This window comes from Scomber japonicus, chromosome 4 (assembly GCF_027409825.1).
Source record: "Scomber japonicus isolate fScoJap1 chromosome 4, fScoJap1.pri, whole genome shotgun sequence".
Classification (NCBI taxonomy): Eukaryota; Metazoa; Chordata; class Actinopteri; order Scombriformes; family Scombridae; genus Scomber; species Scomber japonicus.
In genome coordinates this window covers 16269677-16288831 of record NC_070581.1, presented here as the reverse complement: position 1 = coordinate 16288831, position 19155 = coordinate 16269677, and the positions used below count along the sequence as shown (strand labels likewise).

At 41.1% G+C, this 19155-nt stretch overlaps 3 protein-coding genes across 4 annotated transcripts in view; 2 read left to right on the top strand and 1 right to left on the bottom strand.

Annotated features, from left to right (window-relative positions):
* Positions 1-19155, bottom strand: part of rbm15 (RNA binding motif protein 15) — a 214785-nt gene that overhangs the window by 144868 nt on the left and 50762 nt on the right. The window lies entirely within an intron of this gene.
* On the top strand, positions 38-4471 carry mmp9 (matrix metallopeptidase 9). The gene is made up of 13 exons (XM_053318239.1): positions 38-316; positions 560-798; positions 923-1071; positions 1201-1329; positions 1436-1609; positions 1729-1902; positions 1995-2168; positions 2273-2428; positions 2532-2751; positions 2849-2985; positions 3076-3226; positions 3519-3622; positions 3721-4471. Exons 1-13 carry the CDS (start codon positions 179-181, stop codon positions 3843-3845), a joined length of 2070 nt encoding a protein of 689 aa, XP_053174214.1. The 5' UTR covers positions 38-178; the 3' UTR covers positions 3846-4471.
* Positions 4919-17610, top strand: LOC128357846 (zinc finger protein 335-like). Of its 2 annotated transcripts, XM_053318236.1 has the most exons (28): positions 4919-5516; positions 7240-7433; positions 7578-7854; positions 7966-8043; positions 8283-9416; positions 9498-9680; positions 9833-9994; positions 10097-10355; positions 10449-10626; positions 10713-10825; positions 10934-10952; positions 11271-11387; positions 11755-11831; positions 12050-12210; positions 12335-12555; positions 12698-12797; positions 12883-12971; positions 13079-13347; positions 13506-13620; positions 13710-13907; positions 14928-15070; positions 15207-15349; positions 15520-15617; positions 15755-15841; positions 15950-16033; positions 16114-16173; positions 16261-16366; positions 16952-17610. In XM_053318236.1, exons 2-28 carry the CDS (start codon positions 7242-7244, stop codon positions 17071-17073), a joined length of 4785 nt encoding a protein of 1594 aa, XP_053174211.1. In that variant the 5' UTR covers positions 4919-5516; positions 7240-7241; the 3' UTR covers positions 17074-17610. The 2 variants fall into 2 exon arrangements, with proteins under 2 accessions (XP_053174211.1, XP_053174212.1); XM_053318237.1 differs by lacking the exons at positions 14928-15070; positions 15207-15349; positions 15520-15617; ... (3 more) ...; positions 16261-16366; positions 16952-17610 and adding an exon at positions 14237-14442.

Below are 19155 nucleotides of genomic sequence, written 5' to 3'. Positions count from 1 at the left end.
AGGAAACAGAGCAGAGAGACAACAACAAGAGCAGTCAAAACAAAGAGCGAAGCTAACTCTGAAGGAGAAACACCGTTGATCTTCCACTGAGAAACTTTTTACTTTTTTTTCTCTAACCTAGCACTTGTTCACTGCAAAGCTCTTTTTTGTTACACTTTGCAGCAATCTAGGTCTCATCATGAGATGCTGTACTTTAGTTGTGTGTTTAGTTTTGGGGATAAGCATGCAGGATGGATGGAGTGCTCCCCTCAAATCTGTCATGGTTACCTTCCCAGGAGACATCATCAAAAATATGACTGATATGGAGCTGGCAGAAGTGAGTAGCAGATGGTTCATTTTGTCTTGATAGACTGAAATTCCCAAAACATTGCACTGTCAAGCTGTGCAGGGAAGTAATTACCTGAACAGAGATCTGTATTCCTATCATGATATTAAAAAAAAAGAAAAACATTAATTCTCAATTCAAACTAAATGAGGGTGTTACAAAAATGAGGACATCAATTTATGAGTTGTTTTTTGGATTTATTGCACTAACAACATTTGTCTTGTTCTCCTCCAGAGTTATCTGACGAAGTTTGGCTACATGAAGACATTGCGCCGCAGTACCCACCAGCCTATGGTGTCTACCTCCAAAGCTCTGAAGAGGATGCAAAGGCAGATGGGGTTGGATGAGACTGGACTGTTGGATAAGCCCACCCTGGATGCCATGAAACAGCCTCGCTGTGGGGTTCCTGATGTAGCCAACTATGCAACATTTGAAGGAAACCCTAAATGGGACCATAACGATGTCACTTATAGGTGAGTAAAGAGAAAGAATTTACTACAGGAGCTCAAAATGATTGTGCTTTGTATAGCAAGTATCATCACCGATTTAGCCAATTATTTGTCCTAAGGCAGAATGTCACTCTGCTTTTCTCCACAGGATCCTCAACTATTCTCCAGACATGGAGAGCTCTCTGATTGATGATGCCTTTGCCAGAGCCTTCAAGGTGTGGAGTGAGGTGACCCCTTTAACCTTTACTCGCCTCTTTAGCGGGACAGCTGACATCATGATATCATTTGGAAAAGCCGGTATGTGTTTGTAGTCGGGTAATTTTATCCAGTTTAATCATTTTAATATCAGATACTTGCATGCTCATTTTGTACTATATTCAATTAACTAAAATCAAAGACTGATGTGAAAGTTAATTTTCTATTCAGACCATGGAGACCCATACCCATTTGATGGTAAGGATGGCCTTCTGGCCCATGCTTATCCCCCTGGTCAGGGTGTGCAGGGAGATGCCCATTTTGATGATGATGAACATTGGACTTTGGGAAAAGGATCAGGTAATTTGAATAGACTAAGAGATCAACAATTCATGTGTAGTTGTCCCCCCCTAGTGCCCTCTTTTATAAACTGCAGTAAATAACATTAACATTTTCCTGTCTGAAGTTGTGAAGACTCTCTACGGAAATGCGGATGGTGCATTGTGTCACTTCCCCTTCACTTTTGAGGGCAAATCCTACACGACATGTACCACTGAAGGCCGTACGGACGACCTGCCATGGTGTGCCACCACTGCTGACTACAACAAAGACAAGATATTTGGCTTCTGCCCAAGTGAACGTAAGCCTGACAGTTTATTCTCCAAAAGAAATTATAGGTCAGAGGTCAGTCAGATGAGGGTATCTGCTTTTGTGACATACTGACTTGCTCTAATTGCTCATCCTTGTCCCCAATCACAGTTTTGTACACATTTGGAGGAAACGCTGACGGAGCCCAGTGCGTCTTCCCCTTCGTCTTTCAGGGGGAAGAATATGACAGCTGTACCACAGAGGGCCGCAGTGATGGCTACCGCTGGTGTGCCACCACGGACAACTTTGACAATGACAAAAAATTTGGATTCTGTCCCAGTCGTGGTGAGTGGCAGGAACCACAATACATAAACAGTGTAGAGTGTTGCCACATTTGCTTGTTTCTTACTGTTTTTGTTATGTCTTTGTTTGGGCAGACACTGCTGTAATCGGTGGAAATTCAGAGGGGGAGCCCTGCCACTTCCCGTTTGTGTTCCTGGGTAAAGAGTATGACTCCTGCACAAGTGAGGGGCGAGGAGATGGCAAGTTGTGGTGCGGTACCACCGACAACTACGATGATGACAAGAAATGGGGCTTCTGTCCTGACCAGGGTGGGTGATAAAAGAAAAACTAGAATAGGAAGATTAGATAAAAAATGTTACAGATTTGTATTCACCTTTATTATTAATTAATGATAAATCCATACATGTTGCAGGTTACAGCCTCTTCCTGGTGGCAGCCCATGAGTTTGGACATGCCCTCGGCCTGGATCACTCCAATATTAGAGATGCTCTCATGTATCCCATGTACAGCTATGTGGAAGACTTCTCCCTGCATCGAGACGACATTGAAGGCATTCAATATCTCTATGGTATGGTCATGATAAAATTGCTTACTAGTAACTTCATCATGCAACATATTTAAATTTCCAGCTATTCAACATTTTCTCTCTACAAACAATGTCATTTCTGCAGGACCCAAAACAGGCCCTGATCCCACACCCCCTCAGCCCAACCCTCCTACTACCGCCGACCCAGATCATGATGAGACTGACGCTACAGATGAACCTGAACCCACTGAAGCCACCACAACTACCACCACACGGCCTGTGGATCCAACCAAAGATGCCTGCAAGTTTACCAAATTTGACACCATCACTGTGATTAATGAAGAACTACATTTCTTCAAGGATGGGTGAGCAGATCAGTCTTCATTTTTTAGCAGAAATAAGAATGAACACCACAAACAACAAGCAGCAGTGCTCATGTGTTAATGATGTTTTGGTCATCAGGTATTACTGGAGGATGCCCAGCAGGAATGGAGGTGTCGAGGGACCGTTTGCTGTTTCTGAGAGATGGCCAGCTCTGCCAGCTGTCATTGACTCTGCCTTTGAAGAACCCCTGACTAAAAAATTGTACTTCTTTTCAGGTAATGAAGTTTAACACAGTGTATAAGGCACAAATAACACACAAGCCATAAGTGCTGATGACCAAACAAGTTTTTATTGTATTCCTACAGGGTCCCGATTCTGGGTGTACACAGGACCAAGTGTTCTGGGTCCCCGCAGCATAGAAAAACTCGGCCTCCCCAGCAGCATTCAGAAGGTGGAGGGAGCACTGCAGAGGGGAAAAGCAAAAGTGCTGCTCTTCAGTGGGGAGAACTTCTGGAGGTGAGTTAAAATTATACTTTTAACATATTTAAATTTGGGAATCTGCAGCTGCTAGGGAAAACACTTTTATTTCTGGAAGACTTCCAGCTCAAATTTAACCCTTGCCGAGAATCAGGGAGTACCACTCTCTGCTCCACCTGGACGTTTATTTTGTCTTTGAGCAAAGCAATAAATTCATACCTCCATCATAGATTAACCTGATTGTTAAAATAAGGACAACAGTATCCACATCTATGATAAGTGCCATTTTTAATTATGTTCTGCGGTATCATTTTGTGTCTGATCAAAACAGGCTTGATGTGAAGGCCCAGAAAATCGACAATGGGTACCCTCGATACACAGATGTTGTCTTTGGTGGCATTCCCACTGATGCTCATGATGTATTCCAGTACAAAGGTAAGCACACTTGTCAATTACAAATCATCATTAAAGTTAAATGAACAAAACCAATCCTCATTTTAAATTCTATTATTTTTAAACATTTTCTGCTACAGATCACATCTACTTCTGCCGGGACCGCTTCTACTGGCGTATGAATTCCCGCAGACAGGTGGATCGTGTTGGTTATGTGAAATACGACCTCCTCAAGTGCTCAGATTCATCAGGTGTTCGCTACTGAAGAGATGAACATGCATAGGTGAACTAGAAATTGTCAGTAATGTGGTGACACCTTTCGCTCTCCTGTGCGGGTGTTAGGATTCTCCATCAGTATTTGTGTTTGGCCTGTTGTATGATGTGTGATGTGCTTTCTGGGATGTGAATACTTGGCCACAATTGATGTAACATACAACATTTGGTCTAAAAATAATCCAAAGACCCAGTACAGGAAAGCAAATTATGACTTTTGGCACTGCCCTGCCCCCAGTCTGATAATCTGTGAAAATAAAGGTTACGGTGTTCTAAAATTTGAGACACTAACCATAATTTAAATAGTCTCAAAAGCTGTCTGGACCAGAATCCAGATTTGCTGAATAGTTTCTATATGTCTGACAGGTTCAGGCTCTTAACATTATTATTATTATTATTATTGGATTATTTTGGTATTTATAGCAATATCTAATATTATTTTTGTGTTCTTAAGCTTGTTTGTTTTGTATAATTGTATGTGTGTATTTCTGAAAATGGCTCCAAAGCCAAATACTTGCACTGGATGACAATGCATGTCTCCTTCATGGAACTTATTTATGAAACTGATGTTTTGTATGAAAGTTTTAACTCAATGCAATAAACATTCTGTGAAAATTACCATCAACTGTCGACTGTCTCAATACACTCAACACAATATCTTTCAACTGCTATTTTTTTATATTTATTGTAGTCCATCTCATTCTTTAAACTTTCTTTTAAGCATATGTTGGTACAAATTAAGTTATCTTGAATCTCGATGAGAAAAATACAAAAAACATCAAATTAAAACATTTGGTAAACAAATAAAAGCAAAATAATACATAGGAGTTAAATGTAAACGGAGGGATACAGATAATACACTTGTTGAAGTGTTTGTTCTTTTTCTATTTGGAAGCTTTACTAGAGAATTGTAATTGTAATTGTAAGATTTATATCAATTAGAAATACCATAAAGTTTGGTTTTCTATTGATCCCCACAATTTTATGTTTATGGAAATTGATAGAAAATTATAAACAGTTGGATTAAAAAGCTAAAACTCTTGTCCACTGAGTTATTTTCAAAATCAATTAAAATAGCATACCATACAGCATGGACCATTTGACCATTTCTATTTGCAAATCAATCCAAAAAATGTTGGAATACATATAATGAAAAAAGAATACCACAGAAATCACAAGAATAATTAATATTAATGTTAAACATTTCCAAAACCAGCTTGACAGGATATATTCTGTGTAAAATGGTAAATAACACCACTTTTATTTTATTGATAAAGCAATCTCTGGCCATCTTCATCGGCCTGTTTACTACGGCTCTAAATAGCTGCGTATCACTCCGCAGCCAAATACGTACTACGCCTTCCTCTAAAAACAATAGTCCACTAAGTATTTATAAACATCATATTTAGCGAAGATCTGAGTAATCTGAAATAATCAAACATAACACTAAACCCAAACTGATTAAATCGGTAAATATATCGATAACATGTTTGACGAGCCAGTTTTAAACAAAAAATAATAAATAAGATCCGGTTGCTCGGACAGGAAGCAAAGGAGATACTCATGGCGCCCGACTAGAAAGAAGCAACAATTATCCCTTACTAATTTCTGAGCTGTTTAGCGCCTCTACGTTCAAGGATACCTTTCGACCTGCTGATACACGGTAAGAAAAAATAGCGGTGATTCTAGTGGCGGAGGAAGAAAAGGTTTTCATTTTCTTCAGGGAGAGCATTTGGGCGGTCTGCGGCAGCTCAGGCCCTCGAGGTCCCCAGTAGAGCTCTGTGAGTGCCTGATTGTAAAAGACGCCTGGCGGAAAATGGCGCCGCTGAGCAGGCAGGATAAAGGGCAGCTAGGCCCGCTGTAACTACACCCGATATGTCGACTTTGTTTGACAGCCCGCTCTCCTTCAGTCAACAGCGTTATCCTGTTCAACCAGCCAAACCAACATCAGTGAATAATATACATATAAATGTGTTTCACAGCTTCGTCAAACATGTATAATAACGTTGGTTCGGCAGCTAGCGGGAGCTAACATTAGCACCAGCTGGCTTCACGTTTCTCAATAAGTCGAGAGCTGAGCAGTGCTGTGTGTTTAGAAGTAATATCGGGGGCCATGTCTGGGCTGTGTGCCCCCCCACCTTTTAATGTCTGTGAGATAAAAACACTTGTAGACAGACACAAAAGCCATAAGGTAAACGCAAACAAAACAAGTTTGACTCCGAGTTTTCTGAGATGGACTCATTATTCTCTTAAACCAATACAGGAAAATGTACAAAGACCTGAATTTGACAGAGTCACACATGAACTAAAACCATAGACTAAAACATAGCATCAGATGAAGTTTGAAGTGTCACAAACTAGTGTCAGTATCCCAAAATTATGGACCTGGGTAACTTAAACCAACTTTATTACCTTACAACTCTAGTGAAATAGCTCTGTGACCTTTTTTAAAACATTGTTTCTGTGTCCACTCCATTCCCTTTGGTATGAGGGAGTAATCTATCTCTACATAATCTTTATGCAATACTTCATAAGGAGACACATTAAATATAAACTGACCTTGAAAACGGTCAAATCAGAGCTGAAAAACTCAATCTTTATTTACCGAGTGTAAGTGTTGATGACAAATCAGAAGTAGGTTTTCATATAGAAGGTATTTGCCTTGATGTTGTGGTGCATGCAAGTCTAAATACAATTTTAAAAAGAAGGAAAAAAAATGTACCTTAAAAATATGTCAACTATATTTAAGTGAGAAGGTCTGCCACAGGTTTAAATGTCAAATTAAAGAGAATGAAATTAAATGTACGTGGACCAGGAATGTGCAAATATTCAGTGTAAATGGCATGCAATTATTAATAATAAGTTTTGTTAATTTAATGTACCATGTTAGATCAAAGATCACTGATGTGCAAATATTAGATCATAATCTCCAAGAGTGTGTTTGAGTCTGTGTCAGTGGAGGTCCAGTGCTTTGTTGATGTGGTAAGGTGCAGATGGACATGATGCAGCCAACATACAATAATTCCTAAACCTTAATAGCCCACAAGAGAAAGAATATTAATGTATGTAACAAGGCTTCTATAAATGAATTCAATTAAAAGAACACCGTCACCTGTAGGTTATATACTCACTTTTATCAGATCTGTCCAGGGTACTGTCAGGCCATGAAGCTCTCAATCTTAAGTCCTTCCATAATTTGCTGTTTATTTAGTGATACAGTAACTGTGACAGTGTACCAATTATGCTAGCACACGGTAAGCAAGAACCCTTGGACAGCGATCTGCGTTATTTCTTGAACAGGGTGAACTTTTATGTTCAAGGCATAAGTTAAAGATGGCACATGTCAAATATACTGAGAGCATGTTTCACATTTTTTTTGTGGACAGTTATGGATTCGGAGGAGAATGAAGTGGAGAGCAGCAGTGATGCGGGCCCCTCAGGGATGGAGGAGCCATCTGAAAGCGGCATGGGTATGGAGTCATCAGAGGCCATGTCTGCAGACAGCAGTGATGCTGCAGCCTCCCACGCACAGGCCCCAGAGTCTGACTGCCATGTGGGACAGAGCTCAGAGGGGCTTGTGGTAAGATTTTTAAATAATCATTTTGTGTACATATGCAGGGGAAAATGGCAATATAGTGAGGGCAACAAAAACTGATGAAGCATTTAGGCTTTTGTCACAGAATATCTTTATATCACCACAATATTCTTTTCCCTTCCTGTCAAGGTGTTCATCCCAGAAACTAGCTCCAGTACGGACGTCAGAGTGTCATCAGTCCACCTCCCAGACTCCTCCTCAGTGGCCCAGTCCACCAGTGTGTCCAGCGTCTCCACAGTGACTCAGTCAGTGCTGGTGTCTGAGTCAGCCCAAGTGCTGGTCCACTCCAGCGCTGTGTCAGAAGGAGCCATGATGGTTTCTGACTCAACTGCCTCTACCTCGTCAGACCTGGGGTCTGCCATAGACAAGATCATTGAGTCCACCATCGGCCCTGACATCATGAATGGTATCTCCATTGATACTCCACTTTCTCTTGTGTCATAGACTGAACAGCTAGTGGAAAATAAAGTCAAATAAAGTAGCCGACATCTGATCCTGTGTACTGCTCTTCTATTAGGTTGCATAGCTGTGACCAGTGCAGAAGATGGGAGGGCAGAAACAACCCAGTATCTGATATTACAAGGACCAGATGATGGTAAGTGTGCTATTTACTGCTAACTCATTTGTTAGATGTATATGTGTTTCTATACAACTGAAACAGTATGCTGAATACTCTGATAGGATTTACTATATGTAAACTTGATAAAAATATACAGCACCATTTTCATTCTCGTCCTCTTACTTTAACCCACTTTAAAATCCACTGAAGTAACTATGGGAATTATTTTTCAATAAATTGTGTATAATCAATTTATATGTATTTTTCCATTATAGGTGCTCCTATGGTAGCCCATATGTCATCCTCAGCTCTATCCAATCGCATAGCCATAGAAGCTCTTGCTGAGGGCCCTACATCCACCTGTCTAGACCAGGGTGATCTGCAGGGCAACTTGGAGCCTGACCAACCTGATGATCAGCCTGGACACTCGGGTTACCCAGAGGAAAGCAGCAGTCAGCCTGACCAGCCTCAGCATTCCCACCCGTCCCAGTACATGGATTGCAGTGCAGATGGCCCAGACCAGACAGGGGAGTCCTCATCTTCGTATGTGGAGTGTTCAGGCGAGGAACCCGACCAGACACGACCCCAGTCAGGCTTTCCCGACTACAGTGGGGATAACAGTGACCAGGACCTGCCTGGATACGTGGAATGTAGTGGGGCTGATTCAAACCCCACCAGCCGAGGTCACTATGTGGTGGAGTGCAGCGCGGGGTATCTGGAGTGTGCTGTGGACGATGGACAGCGGCCACATCATTCACGCAGTTACATTGACAGTAGTGCAGATCACAGGACCCAGACAAGTCGGCAATATGTGGCTGAGTATGGTGGGGAGTGTGTTGCAGCTGCGGACTCCGAGCAACCAGGTTGTTCTCAGTACCAAGCAAGGGACGATGACGAGGATGACGATGAGCAGAATCAGGATCCAGATCAACCACAGCACTCCCAACAGCAACCACAGCACTCCTGTTACATGGAGAGCAGCAACGGTCCAGAGGCCTCACTGTACGCTGATGACAGCTCTTCATCAGACCACCCTCTGGCAGACACGGCAGGCTCAGGTGGGCTTCCTGAGGCACTAGAGTGCAGCGAGAGCCAGCCTGGGCCCTATATCAGCAGCAGTGGGACATACACATCTAATCCAGACCCTGAGCTGGCCCCACAATGCTCACCCAGCCAAGAGGAGCCACAGGGCTCCCAGGGACCTCAGGATGAAGCTGGTTTGGTCAGGGAGATGGAGACATCAACTGTGGCAGAAGGCTCTGGAGACCGACCACCAAACCTTGCTGAGTTGGAGGAGATGATGGAGGTAGTGATTGTACAGCAGTTCAAATGTAAGATGTGTCCATACAAGAGTGCCTCCAAAGACACGCTCATTAACCACATGAGAGACAAACACTTTAAACCAGCAGGTGAGGTAGATTATACATTGCAGAGATAAATCACTTGGCCTGTTCGTTGTCTAATATTTTCCTTTGATGTTCGTTGTTCAGGGGATATGCCAAAGAAGCGTAAACGTGGAAGGCCTCCTAAAAGCGAGACGCTGGCACGTCGGCAAGCAGAGAGGGAGGAAGCTGAAAAGAGGAAGGCAGCAAAGGTGAAGATTGCTGAGCCCCAGCAAGCAGAAGAAGAGGAGGATGATATTGTGGATTCTGGTGCTATTGATGATCCTGAAGGTCAGTGTGGAATATTTTCATTGAACCCACAAGTTGATATTTCATAAACATTCATTCATTTTTGAGTTAGTGAATCAGCTGATTATTTGCTGAGTCACAGGATAAGAATGATGTTCACTCATCCCTGGTCCTGCTCTGACATTTGTCCCTAGAGGATAGTGACTACAACCCGACAGAAGAGGATTGCAAAGGAAGACCACCAGCCCTTCTAAAAAAACCCACTCCACCTATTTCATCCTCCTCTCAAGGACGTCCTCGACGTAAGGTTGGCCGTCCAAGGAAGTACAGCCTTTTGGAAGAAGGCTATAGCAAAGGTGGGTTTTCAGTTTTGACAGAGCAAAACAAAAATTTGCTCAGTAAGCACACGCTGCAATCCTTATTCTTTCGTTTTCATCCTTCTTTTTTGTTTTTTACAGAAGCAGAGAGTATAGCCAAGAAGCCCAGGGTTAGTGCAGATCCAAGTGTACCTGAAGAGGCAAGCTCCTCTGGGTTAGGAAACGGTCCTGCTATAGTGACTGATGGAGACACAGCAGAGGCAGCAATAAGCCAGTCAGACTCTGAGAACAAAGACCCCTCGTCCAATTCACACCCAGAGGAAGAGTTCTTCCCAAGAAAAAGGGGTCGGCCCTCCAAACGCTTTCTTCGCAAGAAGTATAAGAAGTATATAAATCGAAAGTAAGTATCAAATTATTAAATAAAGTTTTGTGAGAAAGTGTTGCATAGTTCTCACAACAAGCTAATTGCATCTGTCTTTATCTTATCTGGAAGTCGGTACTATAAATCTCTCAAACCGCTCCTGAGACCTCACAATTGCTGGATTTGTGGCTCACGCTTCCTTACGCAAGAAGATTTGCGCTTCCATGTGGACTCTCATGAAGGCAATGACCCAGAGCTCTTCAAGTGCCTCCAGTGTAACTATCGCTGCAAACGCTGGTCCTCTCTCAAGGTCAGTTACAATATAGAAATTCACATCACTCAGGTTTACATGTATGTCTGCACAGTGTCCTAAAAATCTTGTGTTCTGTTTTGCAGGAGCACATGTTCAATCATGAGGGCACTAAGCCTTTCAAGTGTGAGGAGTGTGATTACACAAGTGTCTATAGGAAAGATGTTATTCGCCACTCGGCAGTCCACAGCAAAGAGAAGTAAGTCCCTCAGAAAACATACATGCACAATAAGTGATTCCTAATACACATTATGTTTTGCAAGGTTGCAGATATTGTTACTAATTCTCTTTTCTTTTTCATCAACAGGACAAGAAGGATAGAGTTGGTAAGATTTTCAGTTTTTCCATATGTGAATGCCAGATGAAACATCAAACAGCTATAATAATAAGAAATGTATGCACCCATAATGCTGTAGCATAATTACTGCAGTCTGCATTTGATTAGTTAGCAATGTGGCTTTTTTTATTTTAAGATTTTTTCCGGCATAGACGCCTTTATTTAGCAGCAGACAGACAGGAAACATGGGAGAGAGAGGGGTGTGTGACATGCAACAAAGGACCTCCAGCCGGGATTCGAACCGGGGTCGACTGCGTATGTGGCATGCGCTCTAACCACTCTGTGTCTTTTTTGCTGATTCCTGCAGGTACCAAAGGTGTCAGAGTTCCCCTGCCCTGTGTGTCACAGAGTTTACCCCATGCAGAAGAGACTGACGCAGCACATGAAAACACACAGCTCAGAGAAACCACATATGTGTGATAAGGTCAGAAAACAAAATATTGTATATTTCAAGAGCATCATTTCAAATATAATGAAATATTTTAATATTGTGGCACATAATATTTAACAATTACAAGTGACCTGGCACTGCGTTTGAGAAGTGACTAATAATGGAGTAATGATAAAGGATTTCCTTTTGAAAGTTATTTAAAGGTGAACCGTCATCATGATTTTGTGGCACAGTTGCTATTTATTAAAACAAAGAAGCATGTTGCATGATTGTTTTATTTCCCCTTCTTTCTTTGAATGCATAATTTACCAGTCCAAAAGAAAACATTTTTTTATGAACTTTTAAATCCACTTTTAAGTTCTCGCAATATCTTACTGATGATACCTTTCTGTCTTTGCAGTGTGGCAAATCCTTCAAGAAGCGATACACATTCAAAATGCACCTACTCACCCACATCCAGAGTCTTGGAGAAAGCAAGTGAGTGTTAAATCTTTTATAACACTTCTTTAATTTTCTTGATGGTTTTCTTTTAGTATCAACACATGCATTTCAAAAACATGGATATAACAGAACAGTCTGATTATCAATTTAGGATACATTGGGTATGTGTTATTGAGTCAACATTGTTCATTTGGTTTGTTGTTAGTAATGATGACATTATCATAATAAATAACTCTGGGATGTGCTTGTGCCAGGTTCAAGTGTGAGTTTTGTGATTACACATGTGACAACAAAAAGCTGCTGCTCAACCACCAGCTGTCCCACACCAACGACCGGCCCTTCAAGTGTGACTACTGTAAATACTCCACCTCTAAAGAGGAGTTCCTAGTCTCCCATCTGGCCATCAAACACACAGGTCAGTGTGGCATGAAGGCTTTCTTAAAGTGTATTTAAACTGATCATATTTTCATGTTCACCTTATTAATGTAATGCTGTTTAATATCTAGTAACACTGTGTTATCAACGTGTGTTCTCTACAGGTGAGAAGCCTTTCTCCTGTGATATGTGTCACTTCATGACGAAGCACAGGAAGAACCTGCGTCTCCATGTGCAGTGTCGCCATCCTGAGGCGTTTGAAGACTGGTCTGTCACTCACCCTGAGGAGCCCATCAGGAGACGACGCAGACCCTTCTTCACTCTGCAGCAGATCGAGGAGCTGAAACAACAAAATGAGAACACACAAGACTTGCAGAACACCATTGTGAGTCTGTTAAAGGATTATTGTGTGTATTTTATTTGTAGTTTATTTAAGGCCCAATTTGATTTAAGTTTAGTCTCTGATATAGTTTGTGCTGATTGGAAATTATTTAATGATGGAACTGTTCTCTACCCTCCGTTATTAGGTTGCAGTGGATTCTGCAACACTACAAGCCATGCAGGGCATGGAAAACGCCTCAGTGTCCCAGGATGCATTGGGAAACACCACCATTATCTATGAACAAGGTCAGTGCCAATTAAAGAAGAAACATTTTCAATATTGATCTGTCAACTTTCAAACACAGCTTTTTTTTCTCTATGTGCTCTTCAGCTGAATCTGGTGATCTATCTGCCCAGAATGCCCTGGACCTGCTGCTCAATATGAGCAATGCCCGCGAATTGGTTGGAAACTCCTTACAGGTTGGTGCTATTGCTCAACATTAAATTTCATGTTACATAAAAAGCAGTCAGTGATGACATGGAGAGTGGAAACAAAGTAGTATAAGTAGATTCATTCTGCTCCTCAGGTTGCAGTGGTGAAATCAGGTGGAAGTGCTGAAGTTAAAGCTCTGGAAAACGGCACGTGGAGTACTATGACGGCAGCACCAGGACAGGCCCAAAAGGTTGTGACCTTTCATGTGTCTGAGAATGGAGAAACCGTGTTACAAGAGGCCTATGAGGCAGCCACCTCTGAGACAGGAGAGCTTACCCAGATCGCCATTGAAACATATGAGGGTGAAGGGGAATTCAGTGTGGTGGAACAGGCTGCTGAAGAGATCCATAGCCCTGGGTACAGGTAGCACACAATTTAATGTTCTCAGATTAGGAAGATGTCATACTGCTAAACACAGTCACATGACTAGTTCAGTTAGAACAAGACTGAATGTAGGACTTTGGATGGCCTTTATGATGTGTCAATGGTCTCTAATGTTATAAAAATATCTGTCTTTGCAGTAATGATGAGAGCAGTCCTTCTCAGGCTGTAGAAGTCTCTGGGTCGGAGAGCCTGAAAAGTGACAAGTACTATCTTACTTCAGCACTGCCTGATGGAGTTTTGCAGCAGGTGGAGGTAACTATGAGAAATTTGTTGTTAGCATGTGAAGATCTGTCTACACTGAGTTTTTCTCCTTTCTGACAGTGTTGCTTATTTTCTGTAAGCTGAGCAGTGAAGCTCCAGCTTCTCCCTCTGCAGTGAGCTCTCCCAGTCTCAGCACCAAGAGGTTCTCCTGCCGAATATGCATGGAGTCTTTCCATGGACGCTCTGACATGGAGAACCACAAGAGGGCGCACTTGGATTCCAGTACCTTCAAATGTCCTGACTGTGACTTCACCTCCACCTCTTGGCCTGAAGTCAAGGTTAACCTCTCTTCAGCTCTGTACTCAACTGTTTTTTCTTTTTCTTTTTGTCAAATATATTTACGACAAGAACAACAGTGTTTATAGATAAATAATCTACAAAGGCTGTAGTTATAGGTTCCCATAAATGGCCCATAAATCAAAGGTTTCCTGCAAGGGGGCAGTAATGACACTTCAACAGGGTTTAACACACTGAACATCCTTTACTAGGGCTGTCAAAGTTAACTTGTTGATAACACGTTAACGCAAATTAATTTTAATGGTGTTATTTTTTTTTAACGCACGATTAATGTGCGCACGTTTTGTTTGACCCTTGTCCCGGCCTGTAGTTTGGAAATAAGGAAGCGATGCAGCAGTAACGTTTTGGATAACAAGCAGAAATGGATAAAGAAAAGGGTCTTATGAATGGCAAATTCAGCTTCAAAGCCCTGCCAGATGTTCTATCCACAAGACCAAAGTCATTTGCATTATGGAATACGTCGAGTCTCAAATACCAGTTGCTGGCCTAGCAGCTGATACAGAGAGACCTCGTCCTGCTCAACAAAGGTGTGTGTGTGTGTGTGTGTGTGTGTGTGTGTGTGTGTGTGTGTGTGTGTGTGTGTGTGTGTGTGTGTGTGTGTGTGTGTGTGTGAGAGAGTGAACGGGGGACTGAATGTAACTTCTTCTTAACTGATATAACTGACAGCAGATTTTTGGAGCATGCAGTATTTCAGTGTTCTGAATTGTTTTAATAATAATAAACACATATTTGCAGAAAGCAAGCATATGTGTCCACTCCTATGTTGATGGGAGTATTCAAACTTGAAAAATATATTTTTTAAGTACATTTGTGTGATTAATTTGCGATTAATCGTGAGTTAACTCATGACAATCTTGCAATTAATTGCGTTTATATATTTTAATCGATTGACAGCCCTATTTTTTACATATTTAATTTCAGAGGCATTTTTATGTATTTCCAATTCCATTTCTGTCCGAGCCCCTCCTTTTGAACCCGATTGGTATCTTGTATTGTTTTAGGCTCACATGGCGCTGCATTCCTACCTACGGCCTCACAAGTGTCCTAACTGCAGCTTTGCCTCCAAGAACAAGAAAGACCTGCGTCGGCACATGATGACCCACACGAATGAAAAGCCCTTTTCTTGCAAACTTTGTGGACAAAGGTTGGAGCAAGTATTTGAATACCACAAAACTTGTCGTACTTATCACTAAGTACCTTCATACAACATGAATGTGTGGATTGGGCCACAAATTGGTATTGAACTACCAGTATTGATGGTTTTCTGTTCAATATTTCAGGTTTAATCGTAACGGCCATCTGAAGTTCCACATGGAGCGTCTGCACAATCAGGATCACCCCACTCGCAAGGGCCGTCCGGCTGCAACGTCCCAGCAGACCATCATAGTTAACAGTGATGAAGAGGCTCTGGCCACACTACAGTGTAAGGACACAACATAACACACAGACACACACATGACTTTGAGCTGAGTTTATGCTTAAGAAAGTAAGAACAATAGGGTTTCAAGTGACGAACAAAGGCAAAATTAAGTAGAAATCTAAATTGCAAAATGATCTGAAACTTGTGTGTGTTTGTGTGTTTGTGTGTGACAGCCCTGCAGGCACATCAGACAGTCATCACTCCAGAGCGGTTGCAGGCCCTGGGACAGGAGCACATCATAGTAGCACAAGAACAGGCACTATCAGACCAGGTACGAGCCCTTATACTATACAAGACAATATTTTAATATTATATTTTAAGACTATTTATGATCTCAGGTCAGTTCTTTTTACATATGTGTGTGCGCATTACACACCTACATTAATGCATTAATTGTACAACCATCAGGAGGAGGGAACATACATCCAGCAGATAACCACCATAGATGGACAGACGGTTCAGCACCTGATGACCGGGGACAATCAGGTGACTGAGGTATGTACATGGTGAAAATAGAATATCAGAGATTAAAATAAACATGCAGTTAGCTTCTTTTATTCCTCAACTGTCATCTCAAACCACTTGTCACATGTCCTGTTTCAGGTTCAGTATATTATCTCACAGGATGGAGTGCAGCACTTAATCCCTCAGGAGTATGTGGTAGTAGCCGATGGCAACCACATACAGGTAAGTGCATCTCCTCATAAGAATAATTGATGGGCACATGCAGGATTTAAAGGTGATAATGTAATTGTTCTGTTTGTCAGATGCCAGATGGACAGATCATCCAGTATGAGCATGAAGGGGCCTTTTTGCAGGAGCAGCAGGTGAGGCAGAAAGGCCTAAAAGTGTCAACAGTTAGAGAATGGACAGGTTTTGAAAAAGCTCATTACTTTTGTTATTATTGTGTTTAGATCGCTGTAAGCCATGACGGTCAGATTCAGTACCTGCCTGTCAGCTCAGAGCAACAAATAGTGAATCCTGAAGATTTGGAGGCTGCTGCCCACTCTGCTGTCACAGGTTGGCTCTTTTATGAAACTGATTGCACTTAACTAGTTTTATTTCCAGTTCCCAGCTACACTGTTTATAGTCTGTTGGGTGGTGTTTCAGAATGCTTTCACATGCAAATTTTAGAGTTGTCTTCCAAAAAGCATTTCATTTCAGAGTCAGCTTTAGTGGCCAAGTATGTTTACACATACAGTGTCTAGTATGTACTTTCACACAACAGTGTTCAGGAAGATACAGTCAAAACAAGGACAGGAAAGCTGAACAAAGATAATTAAACATTAATATAACAATAACCCTAACCCTAACATATCACTGTTATGTACAAGAAAGTGTAGCAACAACAAATGTGTGTGTGTACAGGTAAAACTGAATTGAGTTAAATTTCATGTTTGATTGAAAGTTATTTTGATGTTAATGTGAATTAAAAGCTCCTATTTGACAGCTTACTCTGAAAATGCTGATGCACAACAAATATAAATGTTTAAGCAAACAGCGCATGATCTCATCTATAACATTAACAATAAAATTACCATTATGAATACTATTTGTAACAACACTCTGACAACAAATTAAACTGAATAATCTTTGTTCTTGTAGCTGTAGCAGATGCAGCGATGGCGCAGACCCAGACAGTCTACACTGAAGCTACACCAGAACAGCTGGAGCAGTTGCAGCAGCAGGGCATCCACTACGATGTCATTACCTTCACTGACGAATAGATGGCTTTACAAAGCTACCCGGGTACAAACCTGCACAAAGCAGGACTGACAAAAACCACTATGAGCTGACGAGCAACTTATTTATGCATTCAAGATCAACAGCGTTTTAAAATTCAGATTATTGCACTCATTGCTTCTAACTTAAATCATAGGGGCTGTGCATTGACTAGTTAATTTAAGCAAGGTCGGTCTGTTCTGTACTTCTTGAAACTGATTCATGTTTATGTGCCTCAACTGCTTTGATTTGCGAGACAATGTTATCAAATAAAATGAATTGGCTCATATCATGTTTTAGAAAATATACAGAGCGTCCACATGAACATTTTAGTGTTTGAATGGAGTGAAATGAAAAGGGAGTGTTTATTTTTGATCTGTAAGAAGATGTGTTAATTGTTAGAATGCCACAACATTGTGTTTACTGAATATTGATATGTACATACCTTTTGCATTTGTCTTCTGTTCCCTGATGGATGATACGTTTTGATTTGGTGAATATGAAGTGTTTAATAAGCTGAAAGCTGACACCAAATAAATCACTTTGTCTATACTTTGTGTACATTCTCTAATGTGTCCGTGAGTATTTTTATTATAAATTTACACTGATAGAAGATTTTTAACAGTATCAATCTAACTTTGCATTATAAACAAACACACATATGTATATGTGTATATATATATATACTACAACTACACCACAAACTGCAAGCTGAAAAATGACCATAGAGTTGAAACATAATTAATATAATTATAATATCTACAGCAGGATTGTTATCATGAGTTGAAATACCACCGTACAAGCTTCTCTGTCACTTTTCATCTGCTGCATACTACTGCATTACTTGCACATGAAATATCAAAGGAACTTAAAAAAGACGTTGAAAAGGAAATCATATATCAGAAGTGTGCCACCACAATAATACTTAAAAGGGCAGGCAACCTCGTGAGGAACTCAACTGTCTGCACCCTCCAGCTGATGTACAACTTCCTCTTTTGTTCACCAAGGAGGGGCCTTAAAAATCTTTAAAAAAGTGCTAAACTATCAGAAAGTGCTGAGCCTCAGCAGGTATTATACTGAAGATGAAGTTTCCCCTTGTCTTTCTTCTTTTATTAGGTAAGATGAAAAAAATGTTTGCAAAGTTTATTGATTATCTTGATGAGTAAGTTGATGAGTAATGTTTATGTTTCAGATATCCCTCATTTAAAAGGGCAGCAGAGGATTGAGGAGTTTGAACACATTTTGCTGAGACTCGCCTTTCCTTCAGTTTATAATAGTCACAACAAGTCCTGCTGCAAACTCTATCCAGGAGGTTGTTACAAGCTGCTTGACAGTACAGGCTACATCTGTGATTTTCTGAGAGGAAGAGTGATGACAACTGAGAAAGACGGCTGGATTGAATTCAAAATATCAAATGTGCGGTTTGTAGATGGAGGCTTCTACAGATGTATTGTGCATGGAACTCAAAACCACTTCTATAGGGACTACTATGTTGAGGTGTCTGGTAAGCATTCAATATTTTTATCAATGTGAAGTTGATTATGCAATAGTTCATGATGCTTGGGCAAACACTCTTCAGAAGATGGTCATCTTGCAAAATTAGATCTCATTGTATTTTTTTCTTAGTTTGTAAAGGAGGAATTCAACCTTAATTCTAGCTCTAAATTTAGGAGGCTTATTTGACATTCTCGCATTTTGCAGAATCTTCAAGTCACCACAGCCAGTCTCAGTCTCCATTGACAACAACAACCAAAGGCCCCAACACCTCCATAATGCTCCCAGACTCCACTGGACCGGTCCTGGCACAGGACCACAGTGACAGTCCCAGGTATTCATCCACACTGTAGATTACTTTTTTCAGGATTGATCCTGGCCAAATAGTGCTTTCTGATGAGAAAAATAATAGTTCATTTGAATTCTGCACCTTGTCTCGTTTCCAGTGTTCCCTGGAGTTTTGGCCTTCCACTAGCTGCCATTGTGTCTGTCTCAGTGATGATTTTCATCACTGCAGTGATTGGTGTCATTTGCTCCAGATTGCAGGCAAAACGTAAACAATTGGGTAAGCAGTTTCCTCAAAATGATAACAA

What these genes read in the sequence shown, in the direction of transcription:
- mmp9 (XM_053318239.1), top strand. Translation starts at nt 179, where the DNA reads ATGAGATGCTGTACTTTAGTTGTGTGTTTAGTTTTGGGGATAAGCATG. An exon ending in GACTTTGGGAAAAGGATCAG is followed by an intron (nt 1,330 to 1,435) that starts GTAATTTGAATA and finishes TCCTGTCTGAAG; the next exon opens with TTGTGAAGACTCTCTACGGA. An exon ending in CTACATTTCTTCAAGGATGG is followed by an intron (nt 2,752 to 2,848) that starts GTGAGCAGATCA and finishes TTTGGTCATCAG; the next exon opens with GTATTACTGGAGGATGCCCA.
- LOC128357846 (XM_053318236.1), top strand. Translation starts at nt 7,242, where the DNA reads ATGGATTCGGAGGAGAATGAAGTGGAGAGCAGCAGTGATGCGGGCCCC. An exon ending in AAGACTTGCAGAACACCATT is followed by an intron (nt 12,556 to 12,697) that starts GTGAGTCTGTTA and finishes CTCCGTTATTAG; the next exon opens with GTTGCAGTGGATTCTGCAAC. An exon ending in TGCAAACTTTGTGGACAAAG is followed by an intron (nt 15,071 to 15,206) that starts GTTGGAGCAAGT and finishes TCAATATTTCAG; the next exon opens with GTTTAATCGTAACGGCCATC.